General features: G+C 36.7%; 1 protein-coding gene across 1 annotated transcript in view; it reads left to right on the forward strand.

The window, feature by feature from the left end:
- The window catches only part of ADGRV1 (adhesion G protein-coupled receptor V1), a 421,267-nt gene that overhangs the window by 83,338 nt on the left and 321,680 nt on the right, over positions 1-16,249 (forward strand). Inside the window, exons 32-39 of the mRNA XM_045021061.1 lie at positions 304-548; positions 2,388-2,569; positions 3,337-4,148; positions 5,764-5,973; positions 10,413-10,543; positions 10,827-10,926; positions 11,811-11,990; positions 15,819-15,982. Of these exons, the coding sequence (XP_044876996.1) occupies positions 304-548; positions 2,388-2,569; positions 3,337-4,148; positions 5,764-5,973; positions 10,413-10,543; positions 10,827-10,926; positions 11,811-11,990; positions 15,819-15,982 (2,024 nt within the window). The remainder of the gene's footprint in view (positions 1-303; positions 549-2,387; positions 2,570-3,336; positions 4,149-5,763; positions 5,974-10,412; positions 10,544-10,826; positions 10,927-11,810; positions 11,991-15,818; positions 15,983-16,249) is intronic.

Raw genomic sequence — 16,249 nt, forward strand, 5'->3', positions numbered from 1 at the left:
TGTCCCTCTCTTCAGTTCTTAGTAAACATGTAGTGAAAGATTCCTGATCATGTGTGGGAGTTTACCCATCACTTACCTGAACCATATATAGACAAAGCTAGTAGATTTAGCACCTCCATTTCACAAACACCAATTATAATCTCATGTCAAATAAAATAAATTAAAAGTAATTTAATTCTGCAGAATGTATATACTGCAAATGATTTTCAGCAAAATGAACAAACAATTTTGATGAGGAATTTTTGATTCCTTCAGCCTCAATGTTAGTGATGAGGAAATAAGTCTCTCTACCATGTACTTCAGTTTTTCAGGTCAATGAACTCACTGTGGAAGAGCCAGAGTTCAATTCGATGATGGTAAACTTGCCAATAATCCGCAATGCTGGGACACTCGGCAATGTTACCATTCAGTGGATTGCCACCATTAATGGACAGCTTGCTACTGGTGACTTGCGTGTTGTCTCAGGTAATGTTACCTTTGCCCATGGGGAAGCCATTCAGACGCTGTTGTTAGAGATCCTGGCTGATGATGATCCGGAAATCCAAGAGGTGAGTTGAACATCTAGACCCTATCTGGAATGACGCTGTCCAGAAGTGTTTATTATCTCTGTTTTATATAGTGATAGGTTAAAACCTAGAGATTTTATTCAAAACAAAGGGAAATCAAGCTGAAAATACTGTTCTGGAAAATTATAAAACAATTTTCAGATACACTAATTAGTATTTATTCTTTGATCCTTGCTGCTGATATTCTTCTTCTTCTATAAGATTCTCATTTATTCACAAATATATTGACTATCTAAGCAATATAATCTTTTTCTTAGGTTTGGTTTACTAGTGATAGATACATTGAACCTGATTCACTATCTAGCTGAACATCTTAGAATTATATTGCAATATGTATGGGAAATAAAACTAAACATCTGGTTACAATATGGATGAATTGCAGTGGTTAAATCTGACCCATGATAAGGCAAAACTGAAGTCAGTAGTGTTACACCCATTTACACAAGGGCTGAACATGGACCATTATATAATCTAGAGAGAAACAGTGCTCTGGGGGTGGGAGAGAAATTATTACAATATGATCAGACATGTTACTAAAGATTGTACAGTGTAACTAAGAGGGAAAGTGATTTCAAATTTAAGTGTGCACATTTTTTGAGTAATTTATATTTTGTGTCCGACTTGGTATGGAGTTTTGAAAGAGTTTCCTATTTTATTATGTTTTAGTTCTTCTGAACTATTCTGATTATGAGCCTGAGAAAATATAGTATTTCAGTATTTTTTTTAAATAAAGGAATGAAAATAATCCTGAGACCAAAAAGAGTTTTCTATCTAGTTTGATTTACACCAGCATCATGTTAAAATAAATGATTAAACTAATTAAAACAAGCTCTCTTGACTCTATGGCTATGTTTAGACTCTTTCAGAGTATCTTCCCTATTTTTAGTTAGATAGAGAACCTTTTGCTCTACAAAATTGCCTATAGTTTGTGTCATGCAACAGAGTGTATGATAAGGAATGTAATAAATACTTTTAGGGCTTTTTGTGCGCACAAAACTTTTTGCATGCAAACAAATGCATGCACATTTTTCATGCACTAAAATATTCATGACCAATTGATGGGATTTCTACATGCATGTAAAATCTAACTGACCATGGGTGTTCAGACTGCATTAAAAGAGGTGTTATAGTAGAGATTTCCACTAGTGTAGATCATGTTTTACAGGTAGTATGAATTTTGATTATGGGCAGGGAGTATATCCCTGACAGTTGTACTTCTTAGCAGTAGTGGGGAGAAGAAATCTTCACTGTGTCTTACGCAGGGTCTGTCATGTGTTTCAGGGATTATAGCTCCTCATATCCCTTGATAATATACGTATGGCACAAACCTTCTGTAGTTATAGCAATGCTATTTATCATACTGTATAGTAATAACTCTACCTTTTACTTTTTTCACTTATTATGATGGAATGCTGGAATGACTATGGGGGGAAGCCAGCAGAATCCCAAAAATCGGATTCCCCAACTTTAATGGGTAGATAGGAGTATAGGAACCTGACTTAAATTGATTCAGTGATAACTGAAGCTGTGCAACTCACTGTTTACCCAGAACACTTCTGTGTTAGTCTTTTAATCTGTATTGTTTTCTGTTTAACACGTAGCGCTTAGACAGCCCGTTGAATCTGAACTTTTAGAAACATGAAGGGCTATATCATGAACCCTTTGGTGTTACTGATGAACAGTTCCTCCCACTGCAATCAACGGGACTACGTATTACTGCTCACCAATGGGAGCCAATAGTTCAAACCTAGCTGGCCGTACATGATTTATCTTGATTTCACAACATAATGTTATTAAGGAAAGTCTAATTATATTTTTTAGGTTATCCATGTGCAATTAACCCAGGCCTCGAATGGAGGTGCTATTGGGTTTGATGGCATGGCAAATATTATAATACCTGCCAATGATAATCCTTATGGAACAGTCTATTTTCATCACGCCTTGTACCGAATTCAGGAGCCACTTTTAAGAAGCTCATTTGCAAACATAACTGTCAAGAGAAGGTTTGTTTAATGTTTGTTTTTTTATGTAAGCATTTGTGGTCTTTTTCCTGTGTCTTTAGCGAAATTACAACTCCATGGACTTTTTCTCATTTTTAATTTTGTTTTGATTTTCTTCTTGTACCGTTTAACTTGTCATCTAATTAGAGTAATCTTTGGCTCCTATATTGATGCTCTTTTAGTTTAAACCAAGTATGTCTCTTTATCATAAACATCTATAAAGAAACATCTTTTTAATTTTGTCTTCTTAATTCTTATAAACATTTAGGGCAAGAGCGTTCCCTGCTCCCAGGAGTCTAGATGAAGAATAAAAGAGGGCAAGGCTCAATATGGCTGTGTAGAAGCTATCTATATCATGGCTCAAGCATGGGGGAGGGAGAGCAGGCATTACTTCTGTGATATGACCTCCTCTGACTAACTGGAAGGAGACAGAAGACAGGGCAGTACAGCTCTGGCTTCTCTCCCTTGCCATCCAGCAGAGCTAGCAGGGAGTAATCTGCATTGTTTCTGCTATGTATGATTAACCATAACACATTCTATAAATAATCAAATGTGCCTTCCACGCAGGGCCACAGGTAAATTATTCTAGTAGCAGCTTCAGAGAGGATGGATTTTGGATGGTGTTTAGATTATTTGAAACCATTGAACAATTTTGAAAAGGCTGATAACTTGTGTTCAGGTCACTCTTCTTAATGTAGAGACCTACAGATATAAGAAAAACTGTCTTCACTTATTAACATGACTCTCTTATCTATCACCACATCTTTTAGTGGGGGAAGATTTGGTCAACTGCAGGTGTTCTACAGTACTTCTGAGGTTGATGTAGTAGCTCTTGCAATAGAGCAAGGCCAGGATATGCTGTCCTACTATGAATTTCCTGTGCAAGGAATTCCTAACCAGCTGTCAAGGACTAAAGTGAATGTCTCAACAGCAAGTGATCCATTACACACCTGTGCAATTCAGTGCCTAAAAGAACAAGCATGTTTAGCCTTTACATTCTCTAGTGCCTCTGGATTTCCTTTGTGTTTTTGGCTGATGACATGGATCAGCCCAGAAACCAACAACTCAGGATTCTGGACCTACAAGAAAAATGTCACCAGTGTGTCCTCTCTTTTTGGTGCACAAGCCATTGCTGGCAGTGACTATGAATCAGTTACAAGTCAATGGGCCATAATGCTGGAAGGGGAACAGTTTGCAAATCTCACAGTTACCATACTTCCTGACAATTTGCCAGAGTTGGATGAGAAGTTTTCTGTATCCCTGTTGAAGGTTGAACTGATGAACACCTCAGCCAGCTTAAAAAACCAGCCAATGATAGGAAAGCCAAATACCTCCACAGTTGTCATAACGATGAATGGAGATGCCTTTGGAGTGTTTGTGATCTACAGTGTAAGTCCCAATACAACAGAGAAAGGTCTCTATGTGGAAGTTGAAGAACGTCCTCATACCAATGTGCAGCTTATGATACACAGAACAGAAGGCAGTCTGGGACAGGTGACAGTGGAATGGAGTGTGATTGGTGGAACAGCTACCCAAAACTTGGATTTTGTAGGTGATGGTGAGATTCTGGTGTTTGCTGAAGGTGAGGCAAGGTTTATATTCATTTTTTCCCTTTCTAGATGGAGAAAGGTAGAGGGACCTAGATAAGTAGATTTCTTGACTTTTAAACTCGGGTGTCAATTTACTGCTCGGCTATGCCTCCTGGACTACACTATGTTGTGTGGTAGATGTACATTCTCAAGCATATTGTGATATTTAGCAGCTCATCAGCATGAGCCTCAAGATCCAATCTCCTGTAATAAAATATATATTAATGTAATAGTAAAATTTGTAAATATGACTGGGTCCTTCAGGGAATGTTGCACTGTAAAGGTCTGGTTCTCATCTCATTTACACTGAATAACTCCACTGAAGGCAGTAGTTGTACCAATGTAAGTGAAGTCAAGATGAGGCACAAAGTGGTTTTTTTTTCCATCCTCCAGTGCAAAAACTAATCTTTATAAAGCCAAACTTTTAAGATGGCTGCTCCTGCTTCCACAATTAGCTGTGTTCTTGAAATGAAAGCATCTTTTTTATTTTAAAAGATTTTATTAATTTCACAACAAACGAAGCATACCTAAGAGTTTACAAGTGAGACAAATGAGTAACTGGCAGACATTGCTTATATGCAATTCAGCATGACACAAACATCATTTTGAGAAATGATTGCGATAGTTGGTTTACAAGCAACTGAAGAGAGTGTAATATACACATTTTTACTATGCCATTTATGTTGACGAGTCATCAAACTCCAACTAATGACTAGCAACAGTAATTCTGACACTGAGATATAATTTTGTTGGTACTTTATAAAAAAGCTTCATACTAAACAGATTAAAAAAGAATTAAAAAGACAGTGTAGTAAGAAATATGTATTTTGTAACCAAGTATGTTCATAACCCTAAAACGTACTTAGGCATTTCACATACATCGAACAATAGAATTGTATTGGAGATTTCAATAGTTCTTTGGGAACTTATTGACTAATATTGTTTGCTAGTTGCATTGGTCTGATTGGGTAGCATGGAAGGTAGATACCAAGTCCGTGTGAAAGGGTTGTGGGGTGAGTGGATTGTTGAATGCAAACCCTGAGTCAGTCTATCAAATTAAGTGTGTGTGTGTGTGTGTGTTCCCATCCCTATATATACAGCATTTGGATTGTTATTTAAACTCTCAGACTTGGTAAGACTATTCAAATTAAGTTCATTAGAGAGAAAAGGATACACTGTTGTTTTCTTTTACAAGAACAGCTCTCCCCTTTTCCAAATAGAGTTAAAAAGCTGAAGTAAATGCTGAGTGATTAAAGTATTCTGAGCACTCAAAAGTTAATTATTTCCTGTTTGAAGGCTATTTGTTATAATTTACATGGTACGTTCAATAGTTGTTGCAGTGGTATAGATTTACATAATTTATATATTTTTAAGTATTTCCTAACAAAGAGGAAGATTAAGCCCCTTTTGAAAGTGTAGAATCATAGGGTTAGGAGGGACTGCAAGGTCATATAGTCAACCCCCTCTGCCAAGATGCAGAATTTCAGCGTGACACAAACATCATTTTTGCAGAATTTGTTGTGTCTAAACCATCCAAGACAGATGGCTATCCAGTATGTCATTTGTTATGGCTTTGATACCTATATTTTCTTCTATTTTTCCTTACAGGTGAAACTAAAAAGATGGTCACATTGACCATATTAGATGATCCAGAGCCAGAGAATAATGAAAATATTATAATCAGCCTTACCCACACTGAAGGAGGAAGTCGTATTCTTCCTAGCTCAGACACCGTCACTGTGGTTATTCTGGCTAATGACAATGTGGCAGGAGTTATTAGCTTTCAGACAGCCTCAAGATCTGTTATTGGTCATGAAGGTGGGTTCCTCTTTATGTTGACCTCACTAGCTCCATTTGCAATCAACTCCCTTATTCATACTTTCTCTTAATGAGGACTTATATTGTTTGTCCATTTAATTGTTTTGGTAAAAGTAATCAGAGAACCATTGGGTATATGCAAACAAAGGACTGTCTAGCTACCCTTCATGTGTTCCATTGTAGTTTAGATGTCTTTCAGATATAAGGCTCAGAATACCCATTGACTGGATAGAGAGAGATTGGGTTCAAAACATGCTATATAACTTCAGCAGTACTTCCCATTTGCTTTCTGAAGCTCACACCTTGTCACTTGTCACCTAGTAGACCATTTTTAACTTTTCCCGTTATTCATTTAGTGCCAAATTCTGCACCTTGATACAACTCCTTATGACTTCATATTATATAGGTACCTATGCATATCTAGCAGTGGTCTTATGTATAACTTCATATAAAATAGAATAGAGTCTGTTAATGATTCTCACCTGCCTTAAATATTCTGAAAGACACTACTAAAAAGATATTGGGACCTTGTTAAGGGTTAGCACATCTTTCCTCTTTTTTTCACTCCCTCATTGCCCTGCTAGTGGGTGAATTACCACTTGTGTTTTTTATTGTAGCCACCAATTTGGGGTATATTAGTCCTTTCTTGTCTTTGTCAGGCTTAAAATAGTGTCACGTGGACATTCAAGAAGAACTATAAGAGTTTGAATTGGACAAAATGTTTTTCTACTAGTGCCTTAAAAGGGCACATTGCATGTTTGGTCTAAAGGTTTGCTGTATTTTCAGATGATGATGATTGCCTTGGTTTGTCTTTTGCTTGAATCTAAAAGAGCTACTTCATCATATTCCTCTAAAATTTGATGAGCAGTCTGTCAAGACAAACTAAACAAAACAAACATTAATTTCCCAGATTATGTGTATATTGTGCTTTTTTGTTGAAAAAAATTCTCAATTGATCTTTGTAAACCAAATATGTTAATTGCTATACATGAAAGGACATCATAATTCTTTTTGAAAAATTTATGTAGGTGGTTTATGTTGATTCTGTGCTGGTGTGTGCCTCAGTTTTCATCTTTATTCCTCTGCATTAATGGTTCTGATCAGCATGTCAAACCAGCTGTAATATGACAAGCTAAGAAGAGCCATCAATGAGCACAAGGAATTAACAGAAACTGTCTTGGTACCAGAGATTATGGTGACCCTCATGAGTCTTTTCAACTAGTTAAAGTTAATTTACAAAACAGTAGCAAAACTGGTACTTTGGAACTGAAATGCTTTGTTGTTTTATTTGGAAACTCCACTGAGCTTTGATTCTCCAGCTACTAAAGAACAAGAATGCATTGGCTTGCAGCAAGAAAAAATAATCCTATAGAATCTCTTGGTTAAAAAGAGTGAACTAGGTCTTCATAGGGTCATATGTAGAGCTTGATTTTGCCTTTTAATACCTGTTTTTTCTTGTGCTGAAACAATGACTATTGATACCAGACAATACAACTCCAAATGCCATGTTATTTAATATTTACTGTATTACGAAATAGTTTCACTATCCATCAGTTTAAAAAAATATTTTCAAGATAAAAATATTGTACATCTCACACATTTTTAGGCAGGTATTCACTGTCCCTAAGCCACATACAAATCACAATGTATAAATCTTCAGACTTGGGTAAGACACTAAAAATTAAAATAGGGAAAAAAAGTGAAATTGACCTAATGAAACATTTTCAGTCTCAAGAGATCCTTTTATATTTGTTCCAGTCTACTGAAGGCAGAAATTGTATTCCTAATGCTCACTTTTACCTGAGTTCTTTCTGTATGTGACAACCAAAGATCTTAGTAATACTGGTCACTAATGGACTACTCAGAATCAGTAAAAGTGTTCACTTAGATTTGAATTTTTAATCCAATTAATTTTTGATTAATGAGCGCTCAAGATGAGTGCACACGGTAATTGAGTCCCACATCATAATTCATTTTGTTGTGAACAATGAAAAATCATTGTATTGTATTATATGATTTTGAAATATGCTGTGTCTTATTTGTGCATTTTGCAATTGTGGTACTAAAATAACTAGTGTGATATACTAAGTATTGATTTTGTTTTGAAATGGATGTGAAAAATTCTCAAATAGGATAGAATGTGTTTCAGTGCAGTGTTAAACAAGATGATGATCCTCTTTGGAAACCATAGATCTGTTGTATATACTCAGGTTCACTGCTCTTCAGGAACACAATCATAATGATGTCACATTCAATAGATTTTGAACTTTCTTTTCTATCAGAAACAGCAATGGAGCAACGTAAGGCGAGGTGTGAACATCAGCACAATTCCAGGAGTTAACTTCGAACATTTGAAATGCTGATGCCTAAATACATATACTATTCTTCTTTATTGTAAATGGGCTTAATTTTATGTTTGTATAGTTTATATATTTTCTTAAAATTATTTATATTGCTTCTTTAAAAATTATTTCTATTGTGGTCTCCTAAAATTACCGGTAATAACTAATTACCATCTCATTTCAGTGATGGACAAATATGAGATAACAGTGGTTCTTCAACAGAACAGAAAATACCTAGAATAATTTTATGATGTCCTTCCTGTCAATTTTAGCAGCATATTACTACTTACAAGTATCCTGTCACAAGGCTGGACCGCCCCCTTCCCGCCCCCTCCACCCTATGATCATGAGGCGCCAATGTGGTGTAAAGCCATTTTAGCCACATACCTTTCCTTCCCTTTCTTAGCTGCACCAGGCTGAGCTCAGGTGCATCTTTGGATCTGGCTCAGATCTCACACACTATAATCCAGGAAGAGTTCCGTTAAAAACCAATGGAGTCACATTGGTGTCATATCATGATACAGACCCAACTAGTCAAATCATATGCCCGTTTTATGCAATAGTAAGAGATACAAGGCCTAGCTGGCCACACAAACTGGTTTTGCACTGGACTGTTATTCAGAGAAAAGTAATTGCAGAGTAAAAAAGGAGAGGAGGAGAATCTTGCCTCTTCTGAGAGTGGTAGTTTCACATAGATATAGAGGCACCTGGTCCTTTCTCAGCCAGCCTTACCTTCTCCCCTATTTTGGCCTCCATCTGGGTTTGTTCAGAGGCAACTTGAACCATGTAGTTCCATGGGTTTGATTATGCCCAGGATTAGCAACAGTGAGAAAAATTCTAAATCATTTCTTTGAATATCTCTAATACAAACTGGACAGAGAGTCATTTTCTGGCAGTAGAAATATTGAACCCTAAAATATGGTCTAAGGAGAAAAAATATAATCTTAGCTGCATGCATTTTCTTATATCTCAGTGAATAAGAATGATGCAGCATAAAACCTTCAGACAGCTAAGAAATGTGTTGTATTAATATACCCAGATATCTTGATACTGTAGGTTTCTGCACATTTTCCTGTCTTTCAGAAGCCAATGCAATACTGTATGTACTGGCAAGCTTAAACACTGTGCACCTGAAAAATACTGTTGAAATACATATGCAGTATGCTTATGTTTTAGAAATAAACATCTGTCATATAATGTGTATGTATACATATATATGTTCACCCCCCAACTATACATGCTAATACATATATCTTATGTTGATACAATATATAAAACCTCAAGCCTTCTTTTTATATTTATGAGCTTATTTTTATTTTTGTTTTTCATACATTTTGCGATGATTGCTATACTGTTCATTAGTTTTTTACTACATTGTCCTTTAGACTGAATGCTAGAAATACGAAAAGTATAATTATTGTATATTTTATAAATTAACATTGACAGCACTTCGGTCGATTGCTATAGTTAGTATGTCTTGGGAAATCATAGGAAGCTATTAACATTTTGTGAAAAATTTCTTTTGTATTTTTAAAAATCTATAACTGATGCTATTATGTAAGTTAAAACTCACATAACTGGAATTTACAGGTAATTGCAAGCATTTGTGTGCATGCATTGTGGAAAATTACATTACAGTGCAATATTAGCAACATGTATATTTCTTGCCAGTGAACTGCTATAGGAATTTACTTGTCATAGCTAGTACATACAGCATTTATTATCTTGCATACTCTATGGATTGCCATTGTCCTGGTGTTTGTGCATGTTCTGGTGGGTATTCATTTTTGTCTTTATACTGTAGTTGCTTTATAAGTCCTAGCATGCATTTGATAGCTCTTTCCATTACATTTTTCAAAACTGAACTAAAAACAGAACTGAAAGGTTTAGAATTTGGATTTCCCCTTCTTTTTTATGCTAAAAGCAAATGTGTATTACTTAGTAAGATTCACTGTAAAGTATCAGTGGGTACTTGAATTTCTTGGTTTTGGAAAAGTTACCATGATTATGGAATGCATGCTTCTGATTCTTATATGACTGATACTCAGCAAGGCAGTTTTCCTACAGCAAACATTTTATTATGTTTTTTATTCCTAGGGGAACAATTGCAGTTCCACATCCTAAGAACTGCTCCTGGACTGGGAAATGTTACTGTTAATTGGAAAATTGTTGGGCATCATCTAGATCAAACCTTTGAAAACTATTCTGGAGTACTTTTCTTTCCCGAGGTAACCCCATACAGAGTAACTGTGTTCAGCAGCAAAAGCTAGCGATAATATTGTAATTAATGCTGAAGTGGCAAGGGGTGAACACCTTTCCAAATAGTATTGTTTCCTGGCCAGTTTGATTGTTGTAGCTCTCTATCTTAGAGGTCCGAATTGTAGGTAGCTTTTAATTTTTGATATTTTAAATTTAAAACTTCTTGGAAGGAATCATTCAAAATCTGTGACAGATAGTGCTCTGGGTTTTGTACAGTGGTAACTAATCTATTTTGCCATTTAAAATGAACAGGAGTCATTGAATCTAACATTCTGTGTTCATCTGCTGGATGACCATATTCCTGAAGAAAAGGAAGAATACCAAGTAGTCCTATATGACATCAGAACTCAAGGTAAAGCAAAAGTGTAGCATGGTGAATCTCAACGGGGAAAAGGATGTAATCTGCATTATTGTTTTAATTTATTTTGTAACTTTTTAAAGCCCTGTACTTTATTTCTTAAGTTGTGAAACTTTGTTTCCGTGTACTGAAGTTAGGTGGTCCTTCTTTATGTGCATACTGGCTCTAAAGTGTTCTGACTGGTATGTTTTGATTGGTTTTACCAGGGGGTCAACTCTGCCCAGCAAATTCTGTGGGAGCTGCACTCCTGTAAATAGGAGCAGAATTGGACCATTAATGCCTTTTGGTTATAGTTGCTATGAAATAAGCCACTATTTATATCTGTTCAGACAATTCTTCTTGCACTGTCACAAGGAGACTTCCCCATTGACTGTTGATTTCTGCATACAAGGAGGGCAATAGATTCTATTCCTGCCATTCAGATTATGCTGTGGGAGAAGCATCTAGATCTGCATTTTCTCTGCACGTAGTCACTATTAAACAAACATCCATTACTAAAGCCGGGCTAGATTTGCACAGGATTTCTTGCCTTAAGGTGCCCCAGCCAGGCTGGCAAAATCAAACCTTACCCTGTAATTACCCATCATATGAATGTCCATTGGATGATATTCTGTCTTCTCATTTGATATTATCCTTTCATTAGATATAGCTTTATTGTATTGTATTGTGCTATATTTGTTGTAGAACATGTATGGATCCACACTGGCCATAGAAACGCAACAGATGCTATCATGTTCTCTCTGATTCATTGTACTGGAATATGATTGACTGCATGGCATATTGCAGGAAATAGTAATACAAACTGCCATTGCTAATATTAAAAAAAATACTTCAGCTGCTTAACATTCTGTGTAGTTACTCCACTGACTGTTTTACAGGTGTTTCTTCAATGGGTGCTGCTGTCTTGGATAGCCAAGGGTATGAAGCTGTTTTGACAATAGAGGCCAGTGATGAACCACATGGAGTTTTGAACTTTGCTTCTTCATCCAGGATGGTTTTGATCCAAGAGGCAAACAAAACTGTTCAACTTTTCATCAGCAGAGAATTTGGGTCTTTAGGTTTGTGTAATTTCTCTAGATACAGAGGTTTTATGTGTCTTCTGCAGCACATTCTTGTTTGGACAGAAAAGGTCAATGGGAGTCAGATGAATCAAATGTTCATCTCTGTGTCTGCTCTCTTACTCTCAAAATCTTACTTGCAAAAATGTAGTTACAGTGAAAGGTTAGAGAGGACAGTAACCAAATATTCTTGCTTTAAATTTTAGTCAGTCCCCTCCAGAAACTTACCCAAATCCCGTCACCTCTAACTGCCTGCAGGGAATGACTTCTCCCTGCATAACAATGCTTCCTTGTGATCCACCAGTCCCTGCAAAAAACACCCAAGTGGTGAGGAGAATGGGCCTTTAAACCTAGGTCTTCATGAAACTGCTATTTTTACTGTCATTCCCGCCTTCTGCCCCTTTTTGAAGAACCTTACTGCCCAGTATGGTGATGTGTTGGTCCTTCAAGGGATATTTCCTAAAGCTGTTTGGATGTTTATGAGAGATACTTGTGTCCCTGTGGCTGTAATTATTATTATTATTATTATTACTATTACATAATAATCAACTGTATTGTGTTAGAACAGATTAGGGCCCCATAGTGCCAGTCACTATACAAATATACAATTAGGCTTGGCAGAATTAAATTTTTTAAAATAATTTCAATGGATAATATCAGTGTTTATTTTAAGTGGTTTTTAACTTTTATTGATTTAAAATTTCACAATGGCAAGAAATTGTAATAGCGTCAGGCAGTGGGATGGTCATACAATAATTATTTAATGACAGTAGATGTTGAGATTCAAAAAGTTAGTTTTATAACTGTTAAAACATAAATATGTTTAAATAAATGTCAACATCACGTCAAAATATACAACATAAATAGCCCTAAATAAGTCTCTGATAAGTTCCTTGAAAGCATTTTTTTTACTTCTCCGTAAATTTTGATTATTATGGGTGAAAATATTTTTTGTCAGTTTGTGTGTGTATGAGCAACTCAATGTTTACCAACATTTACTGATAAAAATCTAATCCTTCCAAGCCTATATATAGTAAATTACTGTTCTTGCCCCAGAGAGTTAATTCTCTAAAAGGGAAGACATAACATTTGGATGGGATGAACAACAAGGCAGGGTTTGGAGAGGTGGGGTAGGAGAGGCAGGGTAAAATAAATGTGGGTGCAATTTTTAGCTAATCAGAAGTAGTAATTTACAGTTCACCACCTGCTTAACCATTATGCTGTGACGCAACGTATGAGAGCAACCGATGCGAAAAATAATTATTACTTACACACTAGAACAAAATCTCCCTCTTTCTGAGCAGTTGCAGGTATCACCTCTATAATATTCCCAACTCATAGAGTCTATAGACTTCAAGGTCAGAAGGGACCATTATGATCATCTAGTCTGACCTCCTGCACAATGCACGCCATACAATCTCACCCATCCACTTCTATAACAAACCTCTAACCTATGTCTGAGTTATTGAAGTCCTCAAATTGTGGTTTGAAGACCTCAAGCTGCAGAGAATCCTCCAGCAAGTGACCCGTGCTCCATGCTGCAGAGGAAGGTGAAAAACCTCCAGGGCCTCTGCCAATCTGCCCTGGAGGAAAATTCCTTCCCGGCCCCAAATATGGCGATCAGTTAAACCCTGAGCATGTGGGCAAGACTCATGAGCCAGCACTCGGGAAAGAATTCTCTGTAGTAATTCAGATCCCATCCCATCTAACATCCCATCACAGACCACTGGGCATACTTACCTGCTGATAATTTGGCAATTTATCTTTGATTAATTGCCAGAATTAGGCTATCCCATCATACTATCCCCTCCATAAATTTATCAAGCTTAGTCTTAAAGCCAGATATGTCTTTTGCTGCCACTACTCCCCTTGGAAGGCTGTTCCAGAACTTCACTCCTCTAATGGTTAGAAACCTTTGTCTAATTTCAAGTCTAAACTTCCTAGTGTCCAGTTTATATCCATTTGTTCTTGTGTCCACACAGGAGGGAAAGAGCTTAAATAATTCCTCTCTCTCCCTAATATTAATCCCTCTGATATATTTATAAAGAGCCATCATATCCCCCCTCAAACTTCTTTTGGTTAGGCTAAACAAGCCAAGCTCTTTGAGTCTCCTTTCATAAGACAGGTTTTCCATTCCTTGGATCACTCCTTCTAGCACAAGAAGTGAAGGAATGAGCCAGAGTCAAATTTCCTTTTAAGTTCATGTAGGTTTCCATCATTTTTTTTTGTTTTCTCATCAAACATAAAATATTGTTAGGGATTATGAATAGTTTTCAAATGATTATTCCTTGATGAATGCAACTACTTTCCTTTTCTCTTTTAGCAGAGGTCCAATTAGGTAAATCTTGTGATTGCTCAGATATTTTTTGCAGTGGTATATTGTAAATTAGATTGTAGCCAGGTGGCTACAACACAAATAGCCATAACACAAATAGTCATAACACAAATAGCCACTCAGTCCCACCATCTTCAAATCTCAGGAAATTGGTAGCTTCTTGTTCTAATGGACTAGCTAGTCTGTCACTTAGTATTGACCATAAGTGGTGATACTGCATTTCTGACACTTGGCTTCTGTGGGTGGATGCAATTTGCAACACTGTGTTTCAGAATGAATCAAACCTTGTTTGTTGCCTTGTATTGTCTGAGGGGAAGGAAGGGGGAACAACTAGGAAAAGAAATAAGAATTGAATAAAAACAGAACAAAAAAGGAATTAAAAGTTGAAAAAGGGGGAAAAGAATGGAGATGTAAAAGAAAAGGGGACAGAGAGTGGCAAGAATAAAACAGAGAGATTGGCTGGGATTTTCAAAGACTCATTTTCAATGGTAGTTGGTTACCTAACTTCCTTAAGCCCCTTTGAAAGGCCCCTATTCTAGAACATGGCATGAGGAATAGAAAGTGTGGGTAGGAAGATGGGTGGTTAGAGAGCTGTGCTCATCCGCCATTCTAGTGCAAGAGAAGCTGAAATAGAACATTTTGGAAAAAAGAACGAGGAGTAATTGTGGCACCTTAGAGACTAACAAATTTATTTGGGCATAAGTTTTCGTGGGCAAAAACCCACTTCATCAGATGCATGCAGTGGAAAATACAGTAGGAAGATTATATATATATATATATATATACACAGAGAAGATGAAAAAATGGGTGTTGCCATACCAACTCTAAGGAGACTAATCAATTAAAGTGGGATATTATCAACAGGAGAAAACAAACTTTTGTAGTGATAATCAGGATGGCCCATTTCAAACAAGAAGGCGTGAGTAACAGTAGGGGGAAAATTAGCATGGGGAAATAGTTTTTACTTTGTGTATGTGTCCATTTAGTTTTACTGTGTCAAACCCTAAACTTCTTAATTAGATTGTACTCCCCTTTTTGCTGGGAGGAGGGAAAGAAAAATCTCAGCAAAAATATCCACAAAACCACATTTTCTCCCGTTTGCAAATCACTTTTAAATTAGTAAAGTGTTTAAAAAACAAGGTCTTGAAGCCTTTTTGCCTTTGGAAGAGGGAAGAAAGTTGTTCTTGAGATTAAGGCACTGGACTGGGACTTGAGATGTGGGTTTTAATTCTGGATTACATTACAGACTTCCTGGGTGACCTGTTGCAAGTCACTAAGAGCCTGATTCAAAGCACACTGAAGCCAATGAAATGACTCCCATTGTCTTCAATAGGCTTTGGATCAGGCCCTTAATCTGCCTGATGGAGTTGCCCATCTGTAAAATGAGGATAATGCTCCCCTCTCCTGCACTGTGTCTGTTTTGTCTATTTGGATTGTAGTTAAACAGGAATTAAAATATAAGAACTTTTTTTGTTTTGTTCCACATTTACTAGGTGTTATCAATGTTACATATGCAACAGTGCCAGGATTGCTCAGAGTAAGGAATCAGACAGAAGGGACCTTGGCTGAACCAGGAGTTGATTACATACCTGTGTCTGGTTGGCTGCTTTTAGGGGAAGGAGAAACATCAGCTTCTATAAATGTTACTATTCTAGAGGTAAATCTTAGACCTTGTCATCAATACATGATAGGGTGACCACATGTCCCGATGTTATAGGGACAGTCCCGATATTTGGGGCTTTCTCTTATATAGGCTCCTATTACCTTACAGACCCCCTCCCCCATCCCGATTTTTCACACTTGCCAGCCTAATACACAATTGTCTTTGACTTCAATGGGTGCACAATCTGGGTCTTAATTCCCGCGGCTTTTCTGTCATTTCATGCTGTATACTGTTTCATTGCGGCTCAGAAGAAATAATGGA

The sequence above is a fragment of the Mauremys mutica genome, chromosome 6 (genome assembly GCF_020497125.1).
Source record: "Mauremys mutica isolate MM-2020 ecotype Southern chromosome 6, ASM2049712v1, whole genome shotgun sequence".
Classification (NCBI taxonomy): Eukaryota; Metazoa; Chordata; order Testudines; family Geoemydidae; genus Mauremys; species Mauremys mutica.